The following is a 20,279-nucleotide window of genomic DNA, read 5'->3' as shown; positions in this document are numbered from 1 at the left end:
TGAAACAACCAGAAAAAAATGACAGGAAAATGAAAGCAAAGATCTCAGACATCAGAAAGCAAATCTGCACTTTGATGCAGCACATGAGATCAGATCCATTTGTCAGCGATGCACAGTGCCTCTAACCACTTGACCACCCAACGTGGAGCCATGTTGCTCCTTGATGAATATATTGTGCACACACAGGTTTATAAGAATAGCCATCAGGTACAACGTTTCACCTTCTTACTATTCATATCACGAGGATGAGTGATGAAGTAGGTGTGCCTGTTCTTCTTCAGTGGGCCTTTGTGGTGCTCGCTGATCAAGTGCCTTGTTAAAGGGCAATGCCAACAACAGCTCATTCACCGGGGCAGACGCTGAATACAAACATGCTCACACAAAGCATCAGGTAGCTAACAGTGTGCTTGAAGGAAATAACGGATGGACAGAGGTGACAGCTGTCTGGAAATGTTAAATCTGAGGGCTCAGAATTGAAGAGCTGGAGACTCAAAGTGTTTACCGGTGAAGAAGAGAAAGGATACTCACCACCTGAGTGGGCTTGAGTGACTGCTCATCAAAGTGTGTGAGGCTAAAGCTGTCTTCAGGAAACCCATCGCAGTCCTCCAGCTCCTGAGAGTTACAAGGGGGCTTGTCCCTGTCAGGGTTTCCATTCTGGACAAAAAAAGAAAGCAAGACAGAGGCCATGGTTACACTTGCTTTGCATTTATTAACATGTAAAAGGCAGAGCTAGCACCAAGAGTCTCAAGTGGACCCAGACGATACTAACGAAGGGCGAGGATTAGAGAGGAGCTGCCTAAAAATGCTGATGAACAGGCAACTGTGAGCGACTCTTGAAAACTAGAGAGCTACGATGTGTACAAGTCGTCCAGAGGAAGAGGGCTCAGAGCAGCTGAAGAGGAGGGGAGCAGAGATGGGAGACCTTAGGGGAGGAGAGGATGTTAAAAGAAAGAAGAAATGTAAGAGAGGTCATGAGAAAACCTCCAAAGAAAGCAAAGCCAATATTTCAAACACATACTGCTGAGTGATTCAGCCACACAGAGGGTCGGGTGATATGAATATAAACTGCTTAAAGATTTTCCCACACCTCCTATACCAAGAAACCCTCTCTACCCATCTATTTTAATATGTATGCACTATATATATAAAACACAAGTATATAATATGTGGCAGTGTGACAAATCAGAGAAAAAGACAGCTTTAAAGGAAATTGATGTTTACAAGTATTGTTGTAACACGAGGAAAAACTTACTTATCAGGAACATTAAAAAAAAAAAAACACATCTCATTGATAACTTCCCAGTTATCCTTGAATAAGTTTAAGTTGTCATGAAACTACACTTTTACCATTACGATGGTTTAAAAAAACCTATAATATCTTTATATTTCAATCATATAGTATAGCAGTAAAACCATTTTTGTATTTCTGTAATCTGCCAGTATAGTACATGCAAACTCTTCAGTTGAAATTATATTTTTTAATGCCTAAAATATAATAATGTAATTAATAATTAAATTTTGCACAGCCTCCATCTTGGATCACACTAGCTGTGGTGAACTTCTGCCTATGGATCTGGTAAATGTGCTGCCATGATTGGAGCCTCTTTGCTGTCTTTTAACCCGGCCTTTTCTAGCCCCTGGTAGAATGTCTTCATGTCAGCCACCTCCTCCACCTGTGGATGGTAAATTATCTCTAACACTCACTCACTCAACACTGGAGACGTCCAGGCATTGTGAGGAATTTTCCTGTCTTAACATCAGTATTACTCCAGCTGGGTTTCTGATGACCAATAGTCTGCATGTACTGATAGTTTGGATCTTATTCCTGCCAACTGGCTTTTCAGCGCCTGTTTTAACTTCTGAAAGGCCTGTTGGCCTGTGGTATACCCATGTCAACATGAACCAAGATCTCTAAAGAATATTTCCAGCAGCTTAATAAATCTATGGCTCTTTAATAACATCATATCCAATAAGCTCTATGTCACAGATATTTTAAGTCTAATTCTTCTTGCTCGTGGGATGGAGGGATTTTGTTTTACTTCAATGCAATCCTGCAATGTCAACTTTGAATTAAAAGTATATAAAAATACAAAGTTTCTTTCATACTTTGTATTCTAAGGAGCTTGGAAAGAAAAATGACTGGACTTCTTTAAATTTTTTGAGGATGTTTCACCTCTGATCGGAGAAGCTTCTTCAGTTCATTCATTCATTTTCATATGTATGTGTTTCATACCACCACTCCAGTCTTTAATTTAAATGTGCTGTCATTAAAAAATATACATAATAAAAATATACAGAAACTGGACAGGATGGGGCTAGTCATTTAGAATATTGGTTGTACAGATAAAAGATGTTTCTCATTATATTTAGCACTGGATTTAATCAGTGTAATGTGAAGAGTGAGCCTCACCAAGTCTTCAGAGGTAAGGTGAGTCAGTCTTTCATGAATGAGGGCGGCCTGCTCATCACTCATCACATACTCCCCTCTCTTGTCGCCCATCACCAGCTCCGGCCACATGGGCCCCTCGCCACGCTTCTGCAGGGTCACCTCCAGGCTGGGGACAGAGTTGGAGAATACAAAATTACAAATCATACATGTATTACTCATTAGCAAAAGGGCTGTCGATGAAATAGCATTACATTTAAGCACATAATGTGCAAACAGGCAGCTTCAGAAAGCTCACTAAGCGATTTTCTAAATTACACAAGATGGTTTAAGCTGCAAGTTCTTCTTCCACAATTTCAGAAACTATCTGAGAGCCTGCAGAGTATTTATAGTACTTTGGATGAAAATGATGCAATCAATGAGTAAACATCCAATCAGTAGCAGCTTAATAGGCTAATTTCCAGTGATGATGACAAAGGTCATAGAAAGGCTTGGAAAGATTGAGACGGGCAGAAACAGTTTTGACATGAATCGTCTTTCTCTGAAGCAAGAAGTGTCTGAGGCTGTGCTGCAGAATACATCAAGAAGAAAAACTGGAATGTTACCAACTCCTATCCTAATATCATTAAGAAGCTGCAGAATTACTTCTTGTAAAAAGACCGTCTCTGTCCTCTCAATGGAATGACTGAAATTAAGACTAAATTTACAATAACTCAAAATAACTGCAACATCATAAAGCCTTAGTTTGAGGTGTATTTTGAGTTTTTTGATATAGTTAATTCTATCTTGTCTTTTATAGTGAAGTTTGTTTTGATTTGTTTTGAGCTGCAAATAGAAATTTTTGTAAAGAATCTGCCCACAACTAATTTGATTATTCATAAACTGTTTTTCATTTTTAATAAAAAAAAAATATCCTAAAACATGAGTATTATTATAATTATTAGTACCTCTGTTGAGCAGGTTTTGTCTGTTAAAAATATTATTATTCAAAATCCTCTGTCATTAGATTTGTTTTGAAATGTAAGCTGTGATATTGGGTTAATGTTGAAGCGATTAACTTTTGGAGCCAATTTTTCTGTCAATTCTTCACAAATACATACCAAAGTGTACATTTAAAAATGGCAGACGTCACCTTCGTGTTCTCCAGATCTTCTTCTGGATCCTCAATTAATGCAGTTTAATTCATGTGGTGGTAATTTCCAGCTTTGGGTGAGTTGTCCGGCTGCTCTCATTTGCTACTTTTCTTACACGATTTCAAGATGAATATTTTAGAGATTTATTTCAAACTTTTGACAAGACTAGATAATAAAGAAAGAGAAAATGAGTGGCAGATTGATCAGCATCGATAATAAACAATAGCTGGGCCACTTCTCCAATATGTTTGACAAAGCTTTAATGTTTACTATCAAATTCAAACAGAAAGCTTGTAACTCTAGCAGCTAATGTATTAAAATCAAATGCAGCACAAATTGTTTCTGCATACTTATTTATTACTAAGAATAAAATAAACATTCCAGTTTCAATTTTGTCCATTTACACTTAAAATCTATAATAAACACCTTAATAAAGGAAATTATTATTTAAAAATCAGGCAGCATCGTGGAGCGGTGATAAGCACTGTTGCCTAACAGCAAGAAGGTCCTGAGTTCGACTTCACCACCTGGCCGGAGCCTTTCTGTGTGGAGTTTGCATGTTCTCCCCATATTTGCGTTGGTTCTCTCTGGGTACTCCGGCTTCCTCCCACAGTCCAGTGACATGCACATGCGTGGGTTGAGGTTAACTGATCATTCTAAATTGCCCATAGGTGTGAATGGTTGTCGGTCTCTATGTGTTAGCCCTGTGATACCCTGCGGGCGATAATAGACGGATGGCTCTTTTCAAAACTGCATTTTATATTTACTTGTGTTATCTGGGGTGGCTGTAGCTCAGGAGGTAGAGCAGATCATCTACTGGTCGGAGGTTTGTGGTTCTATCCCTGGCTCCTCCAGTCTGCATGTCAAGTATCCTTGGGCAAGATACTAACCCTAATCCTAAACCCTAATCCTAAACCCTAATCGATGATTGGGTGAATGTGGTATGTTGTATAGGGCGCTTTGAGTACTCCGGGAGAGTAGAAAAGTGCTATATAGGAATCAGTCCATTTACCATTTATCTCTGCCTAATATTTACATTTTTCTAAAGTATGAAAAATATGAAATAATAATAATAATAATGAAGGGGGCAAATGCTTTTTCACAGCACAGAGGCTCCACAGTCACTGCAAAGTACTACGTGCTTTTTTCTTTTAAGCAAATGCAGCATAATGAACTACGTTGGTGTGTAATCGTGTTTCCTTGTAATGAAATTACCGCCGGTCACTGGTATAAATGGTGCACAGAGTGATTGTAAAGTTTCACATTTCACAACATGCAGCTTAACAGTGTCAAAACACAGTGATGATCATCAGTTCAATGAGCACGTCAACCAAATCGTTTTCAGTCAGCAGCAACATTATGCAATGTTAATTAAATATATCAGAGACAGTGAAGTAACAGAAGCTGGCAATTAGGCTGTAAGCATGCGATATTATGACATTCACATAAGTTTAGCTGACTGATTCAAATAAATTGAATCTGTTACAGTTAGTTGTTACAGCCCACTTTGTGAGCAGCAATATAAAAGGCCGACTGACAGCAGAGTTTACAAAATAAGAGTTGTATCTAAATAAACTTCCAGTCATTTGACTACAGAGGGGTGGCGGGTGGGGAAGCTGTGATTACGGTTTCCCAGACTGGGCCTATAACCATTTATTCTCCTTCTGCAGTCTAATGGTTTTCAGTAAAATGTTTTCCTCTTGTTGCAGTTATCTCTCACTACGTCATTTGGGGATGATCCCGGGGCGATATGTCATAGAGAGGCCGAACTGCTGGCACCGGGGTGCACATAAGTGGTCCGCAGGTGCGCATTCGAGGCGTGCAGCAGATAAGAAGTTGCAACGTGCGTTTGCGTACATATAAAAGGCACTGTTTTTGTCCGCTAGAGTGGGATTTTGTGGCATATTCTGCACCACATCTCTGTGCGGTCATCATCTGTTTGAAACCAGCTCACCTCCTGCAACCACTTTTCCGAGAATAGGCACTTCTTTTTGCAGTTCAGACTCCTTCTGACATTTCTTTGGAGGTGGAGGAACACCAAAGTAATTGCTTAAAGGAGCTTCTTCGACATCTTTAAGAGTTCTAAACAAATGTCTATCCCCCTCCAGAAAATCTTATGTACGCAAACTTGCAACTTTTTATCTGGTGCCCGTCTTTTATTTTGACAGCGAATGCGCACCTGTGGACCACCTATGTGCACCCCTGTGCTGGCATACTGCCTCCACAATGGTCTTGCTGTGCGCACCACGTTATAGAAAGTCAGGAGGTGTCATACAATCTGACACTACACCAAAGCAGCCATGACATTACTTTTGGCAAATGGCCCCACGCTCAAGGACGGCAAAGGCAACATGAAACTTTGTGTTAACAAAATTATCCCAATGCACGGCCCAAAGACTTGCACTGCCTGGGTACAGCCAGCAGGGGGCTGCACATGGATATAAGCATCTCTAAAGACAAGTTTGAAGCTGTTTAGTTGAAAAGCAAGAAGACCTTCTGCTCACAGCTGATGTCACCACTGCTGTCACCTCAGCCAAGTGAAGGTTAATTTTAATCTGATAGGTTCTGCTGTGAGGCAGGAAAGGCAGAAACCAGAGACAGAAGGCAAAACATGGACGCAGAGGGAAGAGAATGGGGATGCAAAAAGGGTATAAACAACGTCCCAGTAATTTAACGCACAGACAACCAGAACATAAAGAAAACAAAAGACCAGAATCTCAACAATACAGAATACAGAACTATAATGCAAAGATAATCAAAACAAGAAAACCCATGAATGTCCGCATAACTCAAAAGTGTGGACCAACAACAATTTGCCTTCTACCAACAATACATGAAAAGCCTGCAAACTAAATGCTTTCTGTATGTTTCAGTAAGATATTGCTAACCATGGTCCACTTTATCATTGCTCACTCACTGAATCCAAGCGTAATATAGCACGATGTACCTCATGAAGAGATCTGCCTCGGTTTTCTGAATGACATCACTCCCTCTATTCTGATTTTACTGATAAAAATAGTGAACTTTCTACAGCGTTCATCTGTGTGCGCACACTGCAGCTTCTCTCTGGCCTTCAGACTCCGGTCTCATTCTTACTCTATTGTATTGCTGAATGTTATGAAATCAGTCTATATTTGGGCAACGATGAGAAGATATAAAAGAGACAAAAAAGGCAGCTTCTTAATTCACTTCAGGGCACATGGAAGAAAAATGGTGCTCAGCTGTCTGTCTATGAAGCGTATAACACACTAGTACTGAGAAAATGTTCAATCGAAACAATGGAAGAACAATTGGGGGGGGTGTTTTCAGGTATTTGCATTAAATACAATAATACGGACAACAGTCAGCACTGCCGACAGAGGTGCGATTTCTGTAAGATATTCCGAACTCAGAAGAACTTCCAGATATGAACTTCATCCCAACCTCACACACACAGAACAAAAGAAAGTGACACTGATGGTAAAATGTATCTCTGAGAGATAATCAGGCTTAGAGAATACAAAATAAAATGATAGCTTCTCACATTCACCTCCATGATTTAGTTTTGTTTTTTTCTCTGGACACAACAAAGACAGACAGACAAATGCATTCATACTCCCTGCCTCTCAGATACAAGAGCCTTTAAAGTTATCAAGGATTATCAGAAATAGACTGTGTAACGCGGTTTCACACTGAATGGAGCACTGGAGGACTTGTATTGAAGGAACAGGAAGCAAAGATGGTAATAAAAATAAAAGGTTTTATACCAGAGGATGTGACTCAACTCATATTGAGTACTGGATCAGCAGAGCCAATTTATATGAAAAGTATTCAGCACTGACTGAATCATAGTGGATGAAGTTTGTGTTTGTCAAATGATGGACGGAAGATGTTACAATACCCTTAGTCAAGTTTAAATTAGTTTAATTTAAACGGGAACGGGAATGAGGATCAGCACCTCCAAATCTGAGGCCATGGTTCTCAGCCGGAAAAGGGTGGAGTGCCCACTCCGGGTCAGGGATGAGTTCCTGCCCCAAGTGGAGGAGTTCAAGTATCTCGGGGTCTTGTTCACGAGTGATGGGAGAAGGGAGCCGGAGATCGACAGACAGATTGGGGCTGCAGCTGCAGTAATGCGGACGCTGCACCGGTCCGTCGTGGTGAAGAGAGAGCTGAGTGTAAAAGCGAAGCTCTCAATTTACCGGTCGATCTACGCCCCTACCCTCACCTATGGCCACGAGCTGTGGGTAGTGACCGAAAGAACGAGATCGCAGATACAAGCGGTGGAAATGAGCTTCCTCCGAAGGGTGGCTGGCCTCTCCCTTTGAGATAGGGTGAGAAGTTCAGCCATCCGGGGGGGGGCTCAGAGTAGAGCCGCTGCTCCTCCACATCGAAAGGAGCCAGCTGAGGTGGTTCGGGCATCTGACAAGGATGCCCCCTGTGCGCCTCCTGGGTGAGGTGTTCCAGGCATGTCCCACAGGGAGGAGGCCCCGGGGCAGACCCAGGACACGCTGGAGAGATTATATCTCTCGGCTGGCCTGGGAATGCCTTGGTGTTCCCCCGGATAAGCTGGAGGAGGTGGCTGGGGAGAGGGAGGTCTGGGCCTCTTTGCTTAGGCTGCTGCCCCCGCGACCCGGCCTCGGATAAAGCGGATGAAGATGGATGGATGGATGGATGGGAAGTCTGATTTCTGAGAAAAGCTCCGTAAAGCCTTTTGTGGCTTCAAGATAACAAATGTGATCCAGCTCGCTTGTTGAGGATGACAATTGGGAAACTAGACAACATGTGGACATCGTGTACTCCTGCACTGATAGGAGTCACTTTTCTTTTCTTTTCTTTTTTTTTTTACTGTCAGTCATAACTCAAACAGTAACACGCGGGTGGAAGAATATTTTGCTGCAAGAGAGATAGGAAGGCTTGGCCCCAGGTCTTCACTGACCAAGAATATTTTAAGTGAGTGTCAGCGTTTCACTACTTCCTGCCTGAGTTTAGTCCTGCTTTCTTTATCCACTTTCTTTATTTCACTTTTGTGAAAGCTCTGCTTACAGGTCTGCATGCAGAAGTTTGTCCAATTCAAGGTGCCTCTTTCCCAGCGGCCCCAATTTATTAATAAATAAATATTCTTGAATAACTCAAAGCCAGGCTCATTACCTAGAAGCAATTCTATTCAATTTAATTCAATTTGCCTTGAAACACATAAGCAGGAGCTACTGACCCTGAAAGCACAGCTAGCGGGGTCAGCGAAGATATAATAACACTCAGTGAGTCTGCTAAACACTGTCAAAAAAATCCCACATAATGTGATTCAGTGTTGTATAAAGAAAACTGAAAATAAAGCCCAAAAAGCAACTGAAAGACAATTTTCTATGCAATACATGGATTAGATCATGTTTATGTTACATTTGTTATATATGTTATACCCCAGGATCTCAAAGTGGTGCTTTTGGGCCAATGGCAGCCCCAGAAGTGTGAGAAAGAAGAAAATTGCATTACTGTACATTTCACTCATCTATGCTGGTGTCACACTATGATACTGCAGAGCAGTTTATGACAAAGGGAGTTTTTCTCTTTAGTTTCATCTGTTCACTTGTAGCCTTCAAAGCAGACTGAACTTCTGTAACACTGAAAGTTTCAGTTGGTTTCATAACATTTAACATCTTATTCTTCTTTAAAATATATATATAAAAAAGCGCAAAAATGAAACATCATATACTGAATTGAGACTTATAACCATAATAAACAAAATATATTATGTTTCCAGACATCATCATGACAAATAACTTTTCCAGTCCTGAATTTCTTTATTGTGTACTACACCAGCGGTCCCCAACTCCCAGGCCACAGACCGCTTTGGTACCAGACCGCGAGAGTTGAGGCTTGGGTGTGAAATTTATGGTTTTCAGGGTTTTTAATCGTTGGGTCTTTTCCCGTGTTGTAGTTGTGTGTCTTATTTTGAAAGAAATATTTACGCGTTACCATAGCGACCAGAGAATATTAAGGGGCAGAGAGGAGGATGTTACTCTCAATGGACGCTGCTAATAAATTTACACAATTACACAGTGAATTTATGTTCATTATTATATTTACAAAATACCACAGTTTTTGTCTTGGTCGTATCATTTTATTTTGTTGTAATTATCCGCGACACCTTAAAGGCCAATCTGTGAAAATATTGTCTCACATTAAACCGGTCCATGGCGCAAAAAAGGTTGGGGACCGCTGTGCTACACCATGCTGCTCAGTAGATTAAGCATATTCTCCACCAATAGCTAAAATCACAATATATAATATGCATGCTGGGCCTGACCCTAGCATTAAAAAAATTGTCTTCTATCAAATTTTGGTGAGTCAATGTGAAATGTAGCCTCAGTTCTTTGTTCTTATGAGACAGTTCTGGCACCTGGTGTGGTCTTCTGCTGTTGTAGCCCATCTGCTTCAAGGCCCAATGCGCTGTCAGTTCCTCCATGTTCTCTGCACACTTTGGTTGTAACGAGCAGTTATATGAGTTACTGTTGCTTTCCTGTCAACTTGAGGCAGCCTGGCCATTTTCCTCTGACCTCTGGCATAAATAAGGCATTTTCTCCCAGAGGACTGCTGCTCACTGGCTATTTTTTATTTTGCACACTATTCTCTGTAAACCCTGGAAATGGTCGTGCAGCAAAAACCCATCTCAGCAGTGTGTGAAATATGCAGGCAAGCCCCTCTGGCACCATGCCCTGCTCAAAGTCACTTAACTCACCTTTCTTCCCCACCCTGATGCTCAGTTTCAACTTCAGTAAATTGTCTTGACGATTTCTGCAAGCCTAAATGTAATGAGTGCTGTCATTCGATTGGCTGATAAGACATTTGCATTAATGAGCAGTTGAACAGGTATACCTAATAAAGTAGTTGGTAAGCATATGGTATTAGTGTGCTTTAAAAGCATATACACGTGCTGAGGCGCTAACTATAAAAACCTATAATGAATCAATCCTGTTAATAATGTTTATAAATATACTTGACTCTCAAGACAACACGAAAATTCACCAGTGAAATGCTGCCTCTGTCTCTCTGATGTTTGTATTGGCACATAAACACATTTGATTTAAACACCATTAACACGTTTAATATTAAATAAGTGGCAGGAACAATTGAATGACTTTAATTCTTTCTTTCTAAAGCAAAAAACATTAAATCAATCAATTTTTAAAAGCTTAATTCATTCATTCTTAATTCACTGATCCCCGGATAGTTAGAGTTTCTGACTCAACATCCAAACTCATAACATGTTTCAGGCTTCTCAAATCCCCAGAGTGCTGCATTAATCTTGTACACATTCAATATTTCATTCATGAAGATGACGACTGTGCAGAGATTTATTGTGTGCAGGTTATATATAGTATGTGAGATATTTCTGTAATCTACTGCAGAGGTGGGAAAAAGTATTGATGCCACTATATATTGTATTACTTATCATTTTATTTTTATTAGAGCATGTAGGTATTCTAACCTTTTTCATTGCCAAGTGACACCTTCATGAGTCTGTGGCAGTTTTTAATTGAATGATGAAGTGAACAGAAGTTAACTAATATGTTGTAGAGAGGCGGGGAAATGGCGAGCAGAGGAACAACGATGGAAATAGCGCCGTGTTACGGTACTGTTTTTATCCTACGATTTCAACTCCAAAATATAATGAAGAAAAATAATAATCCAACTTCATCAACACTCCACATTTCAGACTGCAAACCTTTTGTCATTTTTGATGATCCAGGCGCTGGCCTCGGGGTCTACAGATGCAAACAGCTGGCCTTCCAGCAGTGGAGGGAAACCCTGAACTCCAATGGTCATGTTGTCTGCCGTCAGCCTGAACTGCACCCCCTCTTTGGTGATACCCTCGGGCATGCGCACACACAGCGTGACGTCCTCGGTCGTCTGCTGCCAAAAGTAAATGGGATCTGAATTCAAAGGGGAAAGAAATGTGTGGTGCTGAAGTTAATGATCGTCCTGAGCCAGCTGTCTCTGAGTCATACATAAAAGATCTGATAGAGTGCAGACATTGAAGGAAATTACTTTTGAATATTCAGTCAATAGCAGATAGGAGACCATTAAAATAAATGGATCATCATAGCGCAAGTGGGGATGACCACGAATGAGCTCACAGCGAAGCTATTAAGGCAATTTGTATGCTGAATTTTAATGTATTGAATTATTAAAACCTACAAATTTCAAGTGAGATGAGTAAACCAAACAAGCATCTATTTATTTTCTAATTATTTCAACGTTTAGTTTATGCAACAACAACAAAAAACCCTTCAACTTTTGCATTATTAACAGGAAAACTAAATTATACTACAACAAAAAAGTTGTTTTGCATGTTACGTTCTGCTATATTGGGACAAAACATCGGCCACAAACAAAAAATGTAAATGAATCAACTGGTGGATCAACAGAAAGTTTTGAACGACCATTTTTTATAATGAACTAGTGGGCTATTGATAGTTGGGCAATTTTTTAAAATAATAAATCTTTTTTAAAAACATATAGATTTTAATAATTGCTGTCCATCGTTGTTTTTTGTTTAGACTGATCCACCTGTTAAGGAGGAGACAGAGTATATATGGACAGATATACATAAGTATTCTATAATCGTTTAGATTAATAAAATAGAAAAGATATAATTTGGTCTAAAATTGGTCATGCAACATGACAATGAGCTCAAGCACAACAGCAAATTCACACCATGATGGCTAAAAAACAAAAGAATGAAGCCGCTGAACTGGCTGGCGTCCATGCGACTGCTGTGGCTGAACCGTGACTCCGAAAACCTCAATGAACTGAAGCAATGTTGTAAAGAAGAGTGGACCAAAATTCCTCATCAACAAAGCTTACAGGAACAATTACTTTAAGTTAGTAGCAGCACTAACTGACTCCCTTTAGCAGCCCTAACTACTGAATAGTGGGGCACACTCAGTTTATTACAGAGCTGTTAAGTTTTCACATGACTGTATGCATCCCTTATTAGATTCTTTACTTATAAAAGCAGATGTTTTTGGCATTATTTTAACATCATGATCTAGCAGAAATTCAAAAGGAGCCTCTTTAAATAACAAGTCATAATTAACAAGACAGAATCAGTTACACAGAAGTCCACACTCCTGTGTTACAGTTCAATTTTGCCAAACATCTACCCTATTACCCCTAAAATTACAAAGTAAGAGTATAAACCGGTATGTGGCTTTGGAGAATCAACACAGAAAACGTAGTTTTCTGTCCTCTGTATGTGTAGTGTTTTAACAGAACAGCTACCCTCAACAGCCTCAGAGTGATTTTATATAAATGGATCACATGAAGGAAAGAAATTTTACCATATTTATCATAAATGATGGAGGAAGAACTAAATTACAGCGACATTCCTGCGACTGTCATCCGTAAAACAGGCCTCATATTTATCTCTTTGCCGTGTAATCTTTGGCCTGCTTCTTTTGCTCCTCCTCCCTTGCAGATTCCACAAAACCACATCTGGTGGTCCAGTGGCCTGGTTTCCTCACCGTATCTCTTATCCATCTCCATCTTCTTATCTCTTCTTCTACAGATAGTTGCTTCACTTTCCCCCCCTAGTCTTAACTGAAGATGTTGTTATGCCAGTAGATCTTTAACCTCCTAAGACCCAAACTCTTTCATGGCATGCATTTTTAATTTCTCTTTGCTATTTGGGCTGTTTGGAACCTGATGAATGTAAAAACAAAGAATTACGTTTTGTTTTTTTACCTGATTTTTCTTTCTGAGAAAAATAAGAACAAGTGGATATCAGCCCCTTATAGAGCAAAATTTAGTATTTTGGTCTAGACAACCCAAAATGTGATGTCCACATATGTGGACCCAGGTCCTAGGAGGTTAAAATTTTCCTTAGGCAGCTGTTGATAAAGGTACGTATCTTATCTTTACATACCCTCCAAGATTTTGCACTGTAGAGAAACACTGATTCCACAGTGGAATTATTGAGCTCCAGATGTTCTCCAGCTGTAAGAATGCAGCTCTTGGTTTGCCCATTCTCACTTTTACATCCGTGTCTGTTCCTCCCTGCTTGTAACCAAAGGAACCGACTTCTTCAAGCCTGGATTCTACGAGCGTTACTCCTTCTATGTTGGAAGCATTTGTTTTCCAGTGACAATGAAATGCAATAAAGTAATTCACTTAAATTTAGTGCAACGTTCACTTGCCAAGCTAGCAGCTTTGATATGGTTTCAAGCCAGATGCTGACTCGTGATTTCTTCAATGCCTCAGTATTGCTATGCTAATACAAGCTTTTATCAATGAAACGCTGCTCTTACTCGAATGAAAGAGCCTGCCACATAAATCAAATGATTATCCATTAGCACTAATAGCGTATTTTAATACAGATCCAGATTTATTTTTCAATTTCAATTAGAGTATTTACGCAACAAGTAAAAGGAGTCAATTATAATTAGAGCATTATGTACATTATGGTAATATGAGGAAGCTGAGGCACCGAACTGCTTTCTTTGAAGGCTTTTTTCACAAACATGACGACCACGTTTCCGCTCCAGCCCGTTCTCACCATTCCCCACGAGCCAACTTTCTGCTGCCTCTGACTCAGCACACATCAAATCTTTCCTTTCCTTCAGCTATGACGACGCCTGTGCTGTGTGGCATGCTATAATGAAACATAACATGAGTCGTCACGGGGAGCGTAACCAGCATCGGCAGTAACGCTCAGAACAGATGTACTCTGAATAAAGTGTAAGTCATAAAGAGGCAATGTTTGTTAAAAGCCTTGTTGGAGAATAGATGAGCAGCAGGCATCATGTTGTTCTTTAGATTCTCCTCTAAAAGTTCACAGATGCTTGATAAAATGACTTTGGCTTCTGAGAACATAATCATAAATGGCACAAACAATCCCGTCATAAATCTGTTTGCAGCCTTGTGCTTGAATGGCGTTTTCAAGACTTTATTTCTAAAATAAAGTCCCTTTGACTCCTTTTCATCTGTTGCTGATCCAACAGGAGATTTACGCAATATTTTCTTTCAGGCTGCAGCTTTTATCCTGTTTTGTCTGTTACCTCAGGTGAAAGGTTTCCACTTTTCTGTAATGCAGCTGCCAGGTATTTAAAAAGCAGCAAAGTACAGCAACCTGATCACTCACACAGCCCGCCTCATTTCACTTACTGAGAAAACTAAGAAATTACCCACATCCAATTTAATTTTGTGGCTATCACCACATTAGTTTGGCAAAATATGAATAAAAGTGAGAAAACTAAAGGAAATACTGCTTCTAGTCAAACTGATCATTGTTTATCGCAGGTATTTTTAGAGCGCTTCTTAAAACAGCACCTCAAAAGTCTTTACAGAAACCACATGCTCTGCAAAAGACGAGGAAAGAAATATAAATCTATAAAGGCAGGTTCTTAAAAATATTTTTTAAAATATGGGACAGGCAAAGCTGACCTGACGGTAATGGGCATTAGAGTTACTGAGCACAGGAGCTAAAACAGTAAAAGCCCTCTAGTACTGAACCTGGATGGTGGGACATTTAAGAGCAGCTGAGTGGTCCTGGTTCAGAAATATAAGAAGGTTTGATGCTTTAAAATACTTTCAGTGTGCTCAGGAAAACGTTTGAATTCTGAAAGTACAGGCGGCCTCGACAGGTCAAATAAAATCAGAGGGAAAAATGCTAAATATTGTCAAGTGCATGTCAAAAGCCTGACTCCTTCACTTTGATGTATGTTTTGTCTCTGATTTGACAAATGAGGTTGAGGTTAAGGTTAACCTCTTATCCTTAAACGAATCTATTTCCAAGGTCGAGAGTCTCCCTCTGATCTCTCCTCCTACTACTTACACAACTTTTATATGCAGAGAACATCCTTAACCAGTGTTAAGGAATAATACCACTTCATACCATTTCAAATTGACAAGCAGCAAAGTACTGCTAATTGCACACACACACACACACACACACACACACACACACACACACACAAATTTGTACATCATTTTTTTAAATTAAAGAAATCTAGCTTAGAAAACTCGCAGAATATAGAAAAAAAACATTTGTAAATAAGGCATTTCCAGTTTGTTGTATCCCTTCAGGGGTCGTCTCAAAACAAGAATGCTACAGACACATATTGCTGCACTGTTTACAGTCCTACATCGGCACCTGTCAGCTACTGAAGGTCGTTTCCATTATAATGATTCTCTTTGCCAGGCCTACATTTAACATGCACGTGTATGAAAGACATTTTTATGCTTTTCTGATTAAAATAAACAAGCCACGCTTGTCCTAGTAGTAATCACCTGCAGCTGAATATCATGTCATACTCTGTGATTTGCACAGCTCTTAGCACTCTGAGCATGTCACATTGAAATGAACTGACTGCATGAGTTTAGAAAACAGTGCAAGTTTTGTAATTCACACCTATCAGCACTATTTGGGGACTGCACACACATACTTATTGGTTCCCTTTAGTAAATCTCGCCCTTGCTATCTTGCTATGATTTTGAATGCAGCCCAAAAAAAGGTTGATAACCTCGCTCTTGTCTTTCTAACTTCTTTGTCTTCTTCAGGGGTCACCACAGCCCATCATCTGCCTCCATTTCACCCTATAACAATAGCTTCTTCCCCATAGCACCATGGTTAGCTTCAACCCCCTGTAGTTACCACAGCTACCTTTTTCACGCCTTGTTCTTGAAAAATCAGCGCCAGTTCACTGCTTCTCGATTCCCAAGGAATCCTCTCACTCACTCTACGAGATTGTGTTAAAACAATCAGGTTAAAACCCCTTAGCAGTCGGACGTACCGCCCACGGTACGTCCGACTCCTAACCCTTTTAGGCAAAATTTGTAGGACTGCTAAGGGGTTAAAAGCTCCACTGCCCTCTCAATTAGACATCCCCCAACCTCATCAGCACCAATCACCTTTCCACTCTTCATCCTCTTCACAGGTGCTCTCACTTCCTCCTTACTCATGCTCTGCCCTTCTGAATCCCTAACAGTCCTCTATCTGTGCTCTTCTATCTCTCTCATCATTTCATGCAGATCATTTTGTTTCCAACCAAATTATTTTATTTTATTATTTTATCTTCACTTTCTTTCCTGCATCTATTTTATCTCCACTCGCTGTGGGCGAGAAATAATGCGGTTTTTAATCCACTAAATTTGCAGCTACACTTGCTAGTTACATTTAATATTAAAGACTTCACTTGAAAAACATACAACACTCTTAATAATTCTGAGTTGAGCTTACAAACAAGCATAGTTTACTTGGTGTCTCTCATCACGTTTCAAATGAATTGTTGAGAGTTTCATTCATTACTGACTTCATTCAACCATGTAATTAATCTGTTTGACTGACTGGAAAAAATTAAATGTAGCTACCACAAACAAATGCTTCAGAGAGTTAGTTTTAACGATGTCATACTGTTATATTTTCCCTAGTACTGTTAATAATAAAACATTTGAAGCCTCACACTTTTGCCTGTATAGTGTTTGTATTTATTTTTTTCTTGGTGCTTAAACACCTGTTCTAACTTTAGACTTTTATAAACTTAAACAGAAGATAAAAAATTGCTTTTGCTTTAAAATGAGCACAATTTCAAGTGGGGGACCATCTCTAATAATGAGGGTTGGGTACACACCCACGACCAGAAGTTTTCATTTGAAGCCTGCTTTTTAAGCCTGAAGTTGAGAACTAAGTCCAGGGTTATGTGAGTCATTTACAGTGATGTACACTGTGAATCTATCCCCCACAATGAGACTGTCAATGCAGAGCTGTCTATAATGGCTGGTGGAGTTCAATCAAATCCACAAAATATCAACAAATTTGCCTCCAAGACATTTTACCTAATTTCCAAAACTGAAAATCAAATTAAAGAATCATTAGTTTGACAAGCTGAAGGAGATCCAGTCTGCATCGCAGAGGCATAAATGTAAAAGGGACAGAACAAGACTTCCAGGCAGCAATCTAAAAGTCCAGAGGTGCACTGGAAGAAGATCTTGAAGGTGAGGTTTTCGACCATTCCCTTTAACCCCACTTTGTCCTTAATTTAATTACGATTAGAACTGCATGATTTTTCTCAAGCTGCAGTTTCTAAAACATGAGGTGTAAGTGTTTTATTATGATAACAATTAAATTAAAATATTCTTTCCTGTAAGCAACTCTTAGAACTACCAAATAACAATAAACATGTTTAAATGAAACAAAAAAGCAAGATTAGCATGAGCGAAATCATGTAATTGATGCGCAAACATCTCTGTACCAACCTTTTCATCTATAACAGCCATCATAAACAACATACGCTGATTATTGCCAAAGCCTGAGCAATTAAATTGTTCCAACTATGCAGCATCAAACCAACAGACCTGCTCCATATTTGGCGTAGATGTGAGAAACTAAGAGTTGTTCATTATCACCTTTTGTTGTCAACAAAGAAACTAACAAGGCAGGAGGAGGGTTGCCAAATCTTCCATTTCATTTTCCCAATCTTCTTTGCTCAGTGTTGATCTTTTTTGTTTATCTGTGTTGGAACTCAGTCAGCTGAAGTTTAAAATAATCCAGTTTTGTGCGCCTATGCATCGCTATAAATGACTGAACTCAAGGTTTTTGGTGTCCTTGTATCGGAATAATCGTTTCCACCCACTTGTTTGGACATATTCTCTGTCATCTATATACTTTTTCTATACCCACATCTTGTCTCCTTAACACAGCACCAAGTCACTTCTATCTTTTCTGCTCCCTCTCTCGTCACTTACAAGCCTCTTTGAACATGTCTCCTCTCTTGACATCTAATCCATTACCTTTTCTTCGAAAGGAGAAAGTAAGAGTGCTGATAAAAGGATTGCCTGAAAAGTTGCCATTACTCTGCTTCGGCACCATCAACATGCACTTTGCCCTCTCTGGGTCATGTTGTGGGTTTTTTTAATATATCTTTTGAAGGAGAAGGTAGCTGTTTGTCTGCTTGTTTAGAGGTTGTGAGTATAACAGAGTTTAAAAACAAGAAAAGGGCCAAGATGGATACGAATGTTTAGTTCAATGTTTTTTGGCTGTAAAGTGGATCTATTATGAGCTTCCTTATTTTCTGTCTATATATGATGGATTCTCATACAAAAGATGGTCAAAATTTCAAATAATGTGCACAAATAAGCCCTGTCAACCAAAAGCTTCAAAGCGCTGTAAATACTTAGTTTCAAAGTTTTCTCTATTCTTGACTCTGTATGATGTCATATTGAAGGGATCAAATGTTAGGCTGACTTTATCCATCATCGTAAAGTCCAGGCTCACCTCCATACCAGCCTGTGTGACATCAGACGTTACATATTCAATAATCTCACTGCTCTCCTTGAACCTGTCTTTGTCTCTCTCCCCATTTCTCACCTGTACGACCGTTGTCCTCTGTCTTTCTAAAGACACAGATACGTTTACGTAGCCTACTGTTCTTCTTGAAACCAGCCCGAGTTTTCCACGACATTCCAGCAAATGTTAGAGGGCTTTCAAACCGATACAGGAAATGTTCCTACTTTTCATGACCATTCAAGCTTTTCTAATAACATTAAAAGAACATTTCGCTGCCTTTTCATCTTTACTTGTTTAATTTACGCCTTTATGTTCCTGAGCCGACGTCGAGAATCAATCAAAACACTTTAAATATCAATATGACACCTTTGACCACTCGACTTGTCTTAATTGGCTCCCTCACATGAAATATAGAAAAAGAAAATATTTTAGTGATGATTGAATTTAAGCCACATTATGCAAAATGCAGAAATTCCACAGTCACGGACACTTTATTAGGTACACCTTGGCTTGGACCCTGTTTTCCCTTCTGAACTCTTTTAATTTGTGATGGCACAGATTCAACAAGGTACTGGAAAGATTCCTCAGAGATTTGGAGCCACACTGACATGATAGCGTCATAAAGTTACTTCAGATCTGGCTGCGCATCCATGATGTGATCCTCATGTTCCATCACATCTCAAAGGTGCTTGTACTGGATTGAGATCTGGTGACTGTGGACGCTATTCGAGTATATCAAATTCATTGTCAAGAAACCAGTTTGAGCTGAATTGAGCACTGATATGAGGCAAAAATCACGACTCCAATGTTACTTTAGTAACCAGGATTAAAAATAAAATGAAATTAGAAATAACTAACAGGTAATTTTTATAATAATTTAAAAGTGAGTGGATTCTGTACACCAAATAACTTTTTTCCCACTGTCTAAAATGTGAGAACATGCAGCCCCTGAGTCAGAGTTAAAGAGTCTCTAACTGTGGAGCAGTGTGCAGACAGGGTTTATTTTCGGCATTATTAATTAAGTCATTCCATTACTTAACTGTCTAATAAAATTATTCATGACTAGTATGCTGCAGGCCTACAGCAAGTCATCCAAAAAAGGGAAAAAAAAAAATCACTCTCACTGCTGAATTAACTGAACATTTTAGTCAAAGCTCGTCAGCGAGACCGAGAGAATATGCTGAAGGCGTCTCACAGGTCCTGTGCAACAGGAATAAATGGCCTGGAAACACATCTGTGTACACAGACACAGATCACCTGACCTGACAGAGACCTCAGTCTGATTGGGAATATTCTGCCGCCCGCTCAGACGTTTCTATGGCGACAAGTGAACGAGTCGGTGTGCGCATTCAACCAGCAGCTCGGAAAGGTAATGAGCGAAAGGAGTCGACGTGACAAGCAAAAGCAACCGCGTAATGAATCTTAACCAGAAACAGTCCAATTACAGAAAAGGTGGGAGGGGTGGCAGTCGCACGTCTCATGGTGGAAGGCGGGAATG

The 20,279-nt window shown here is 39.7% G+C and overlaps 1 protein-coding gene across 1 annotated transcript in view; it reads right to left on the bottom strand.

The window, feature by feature from the left end:
• The window catches only part of nudcd1 (NudC domain containing 1), a 57,030-nt gene that overhangs the window by 23,974 nt on the left and 12,777 nt on the right, over positions 1–20,279 (bottom strand). Inside the window, exons 6-8 of the mRNA XM_040020327.1 lie at positions 11,222–11,429; positions 2,411–2,555; positions 529–654 (exon numbers count right to left, since the gene is read on the bottom strand). Of these exons, the coding sequence (XP_039876261.1) occupies positions 529–654; positions 2,411–2,555; positions 11,222–11,429 (479 nt within the window). The remainder of the gene's footprint in view (positions 1–528; positions 655–2,410; positions 2,556–11,221; positions 11,430–20,279) is intronic.

The sequence above is a fragment of the Simochromis diagramma genome, unplaced genomic scaffold, assembly GCF_900408965.1.
Source record: "Simochromis diagramma unplaced genomic scaffold, fSimDia1.1 OVJJ01000753.1, whole genome shotgun sequence".
NCBI lineage: Eukaryota > Metazoa > Chordata > Actinopteri > Cichliformes > Cichlidae > Simochromis > Simochromis diagramma.
The sequence above is the reverse complement of the archived record's forward strand: the minus strand, read 5'-3'. Positions and strand labels throughout refer to the sequence as shown.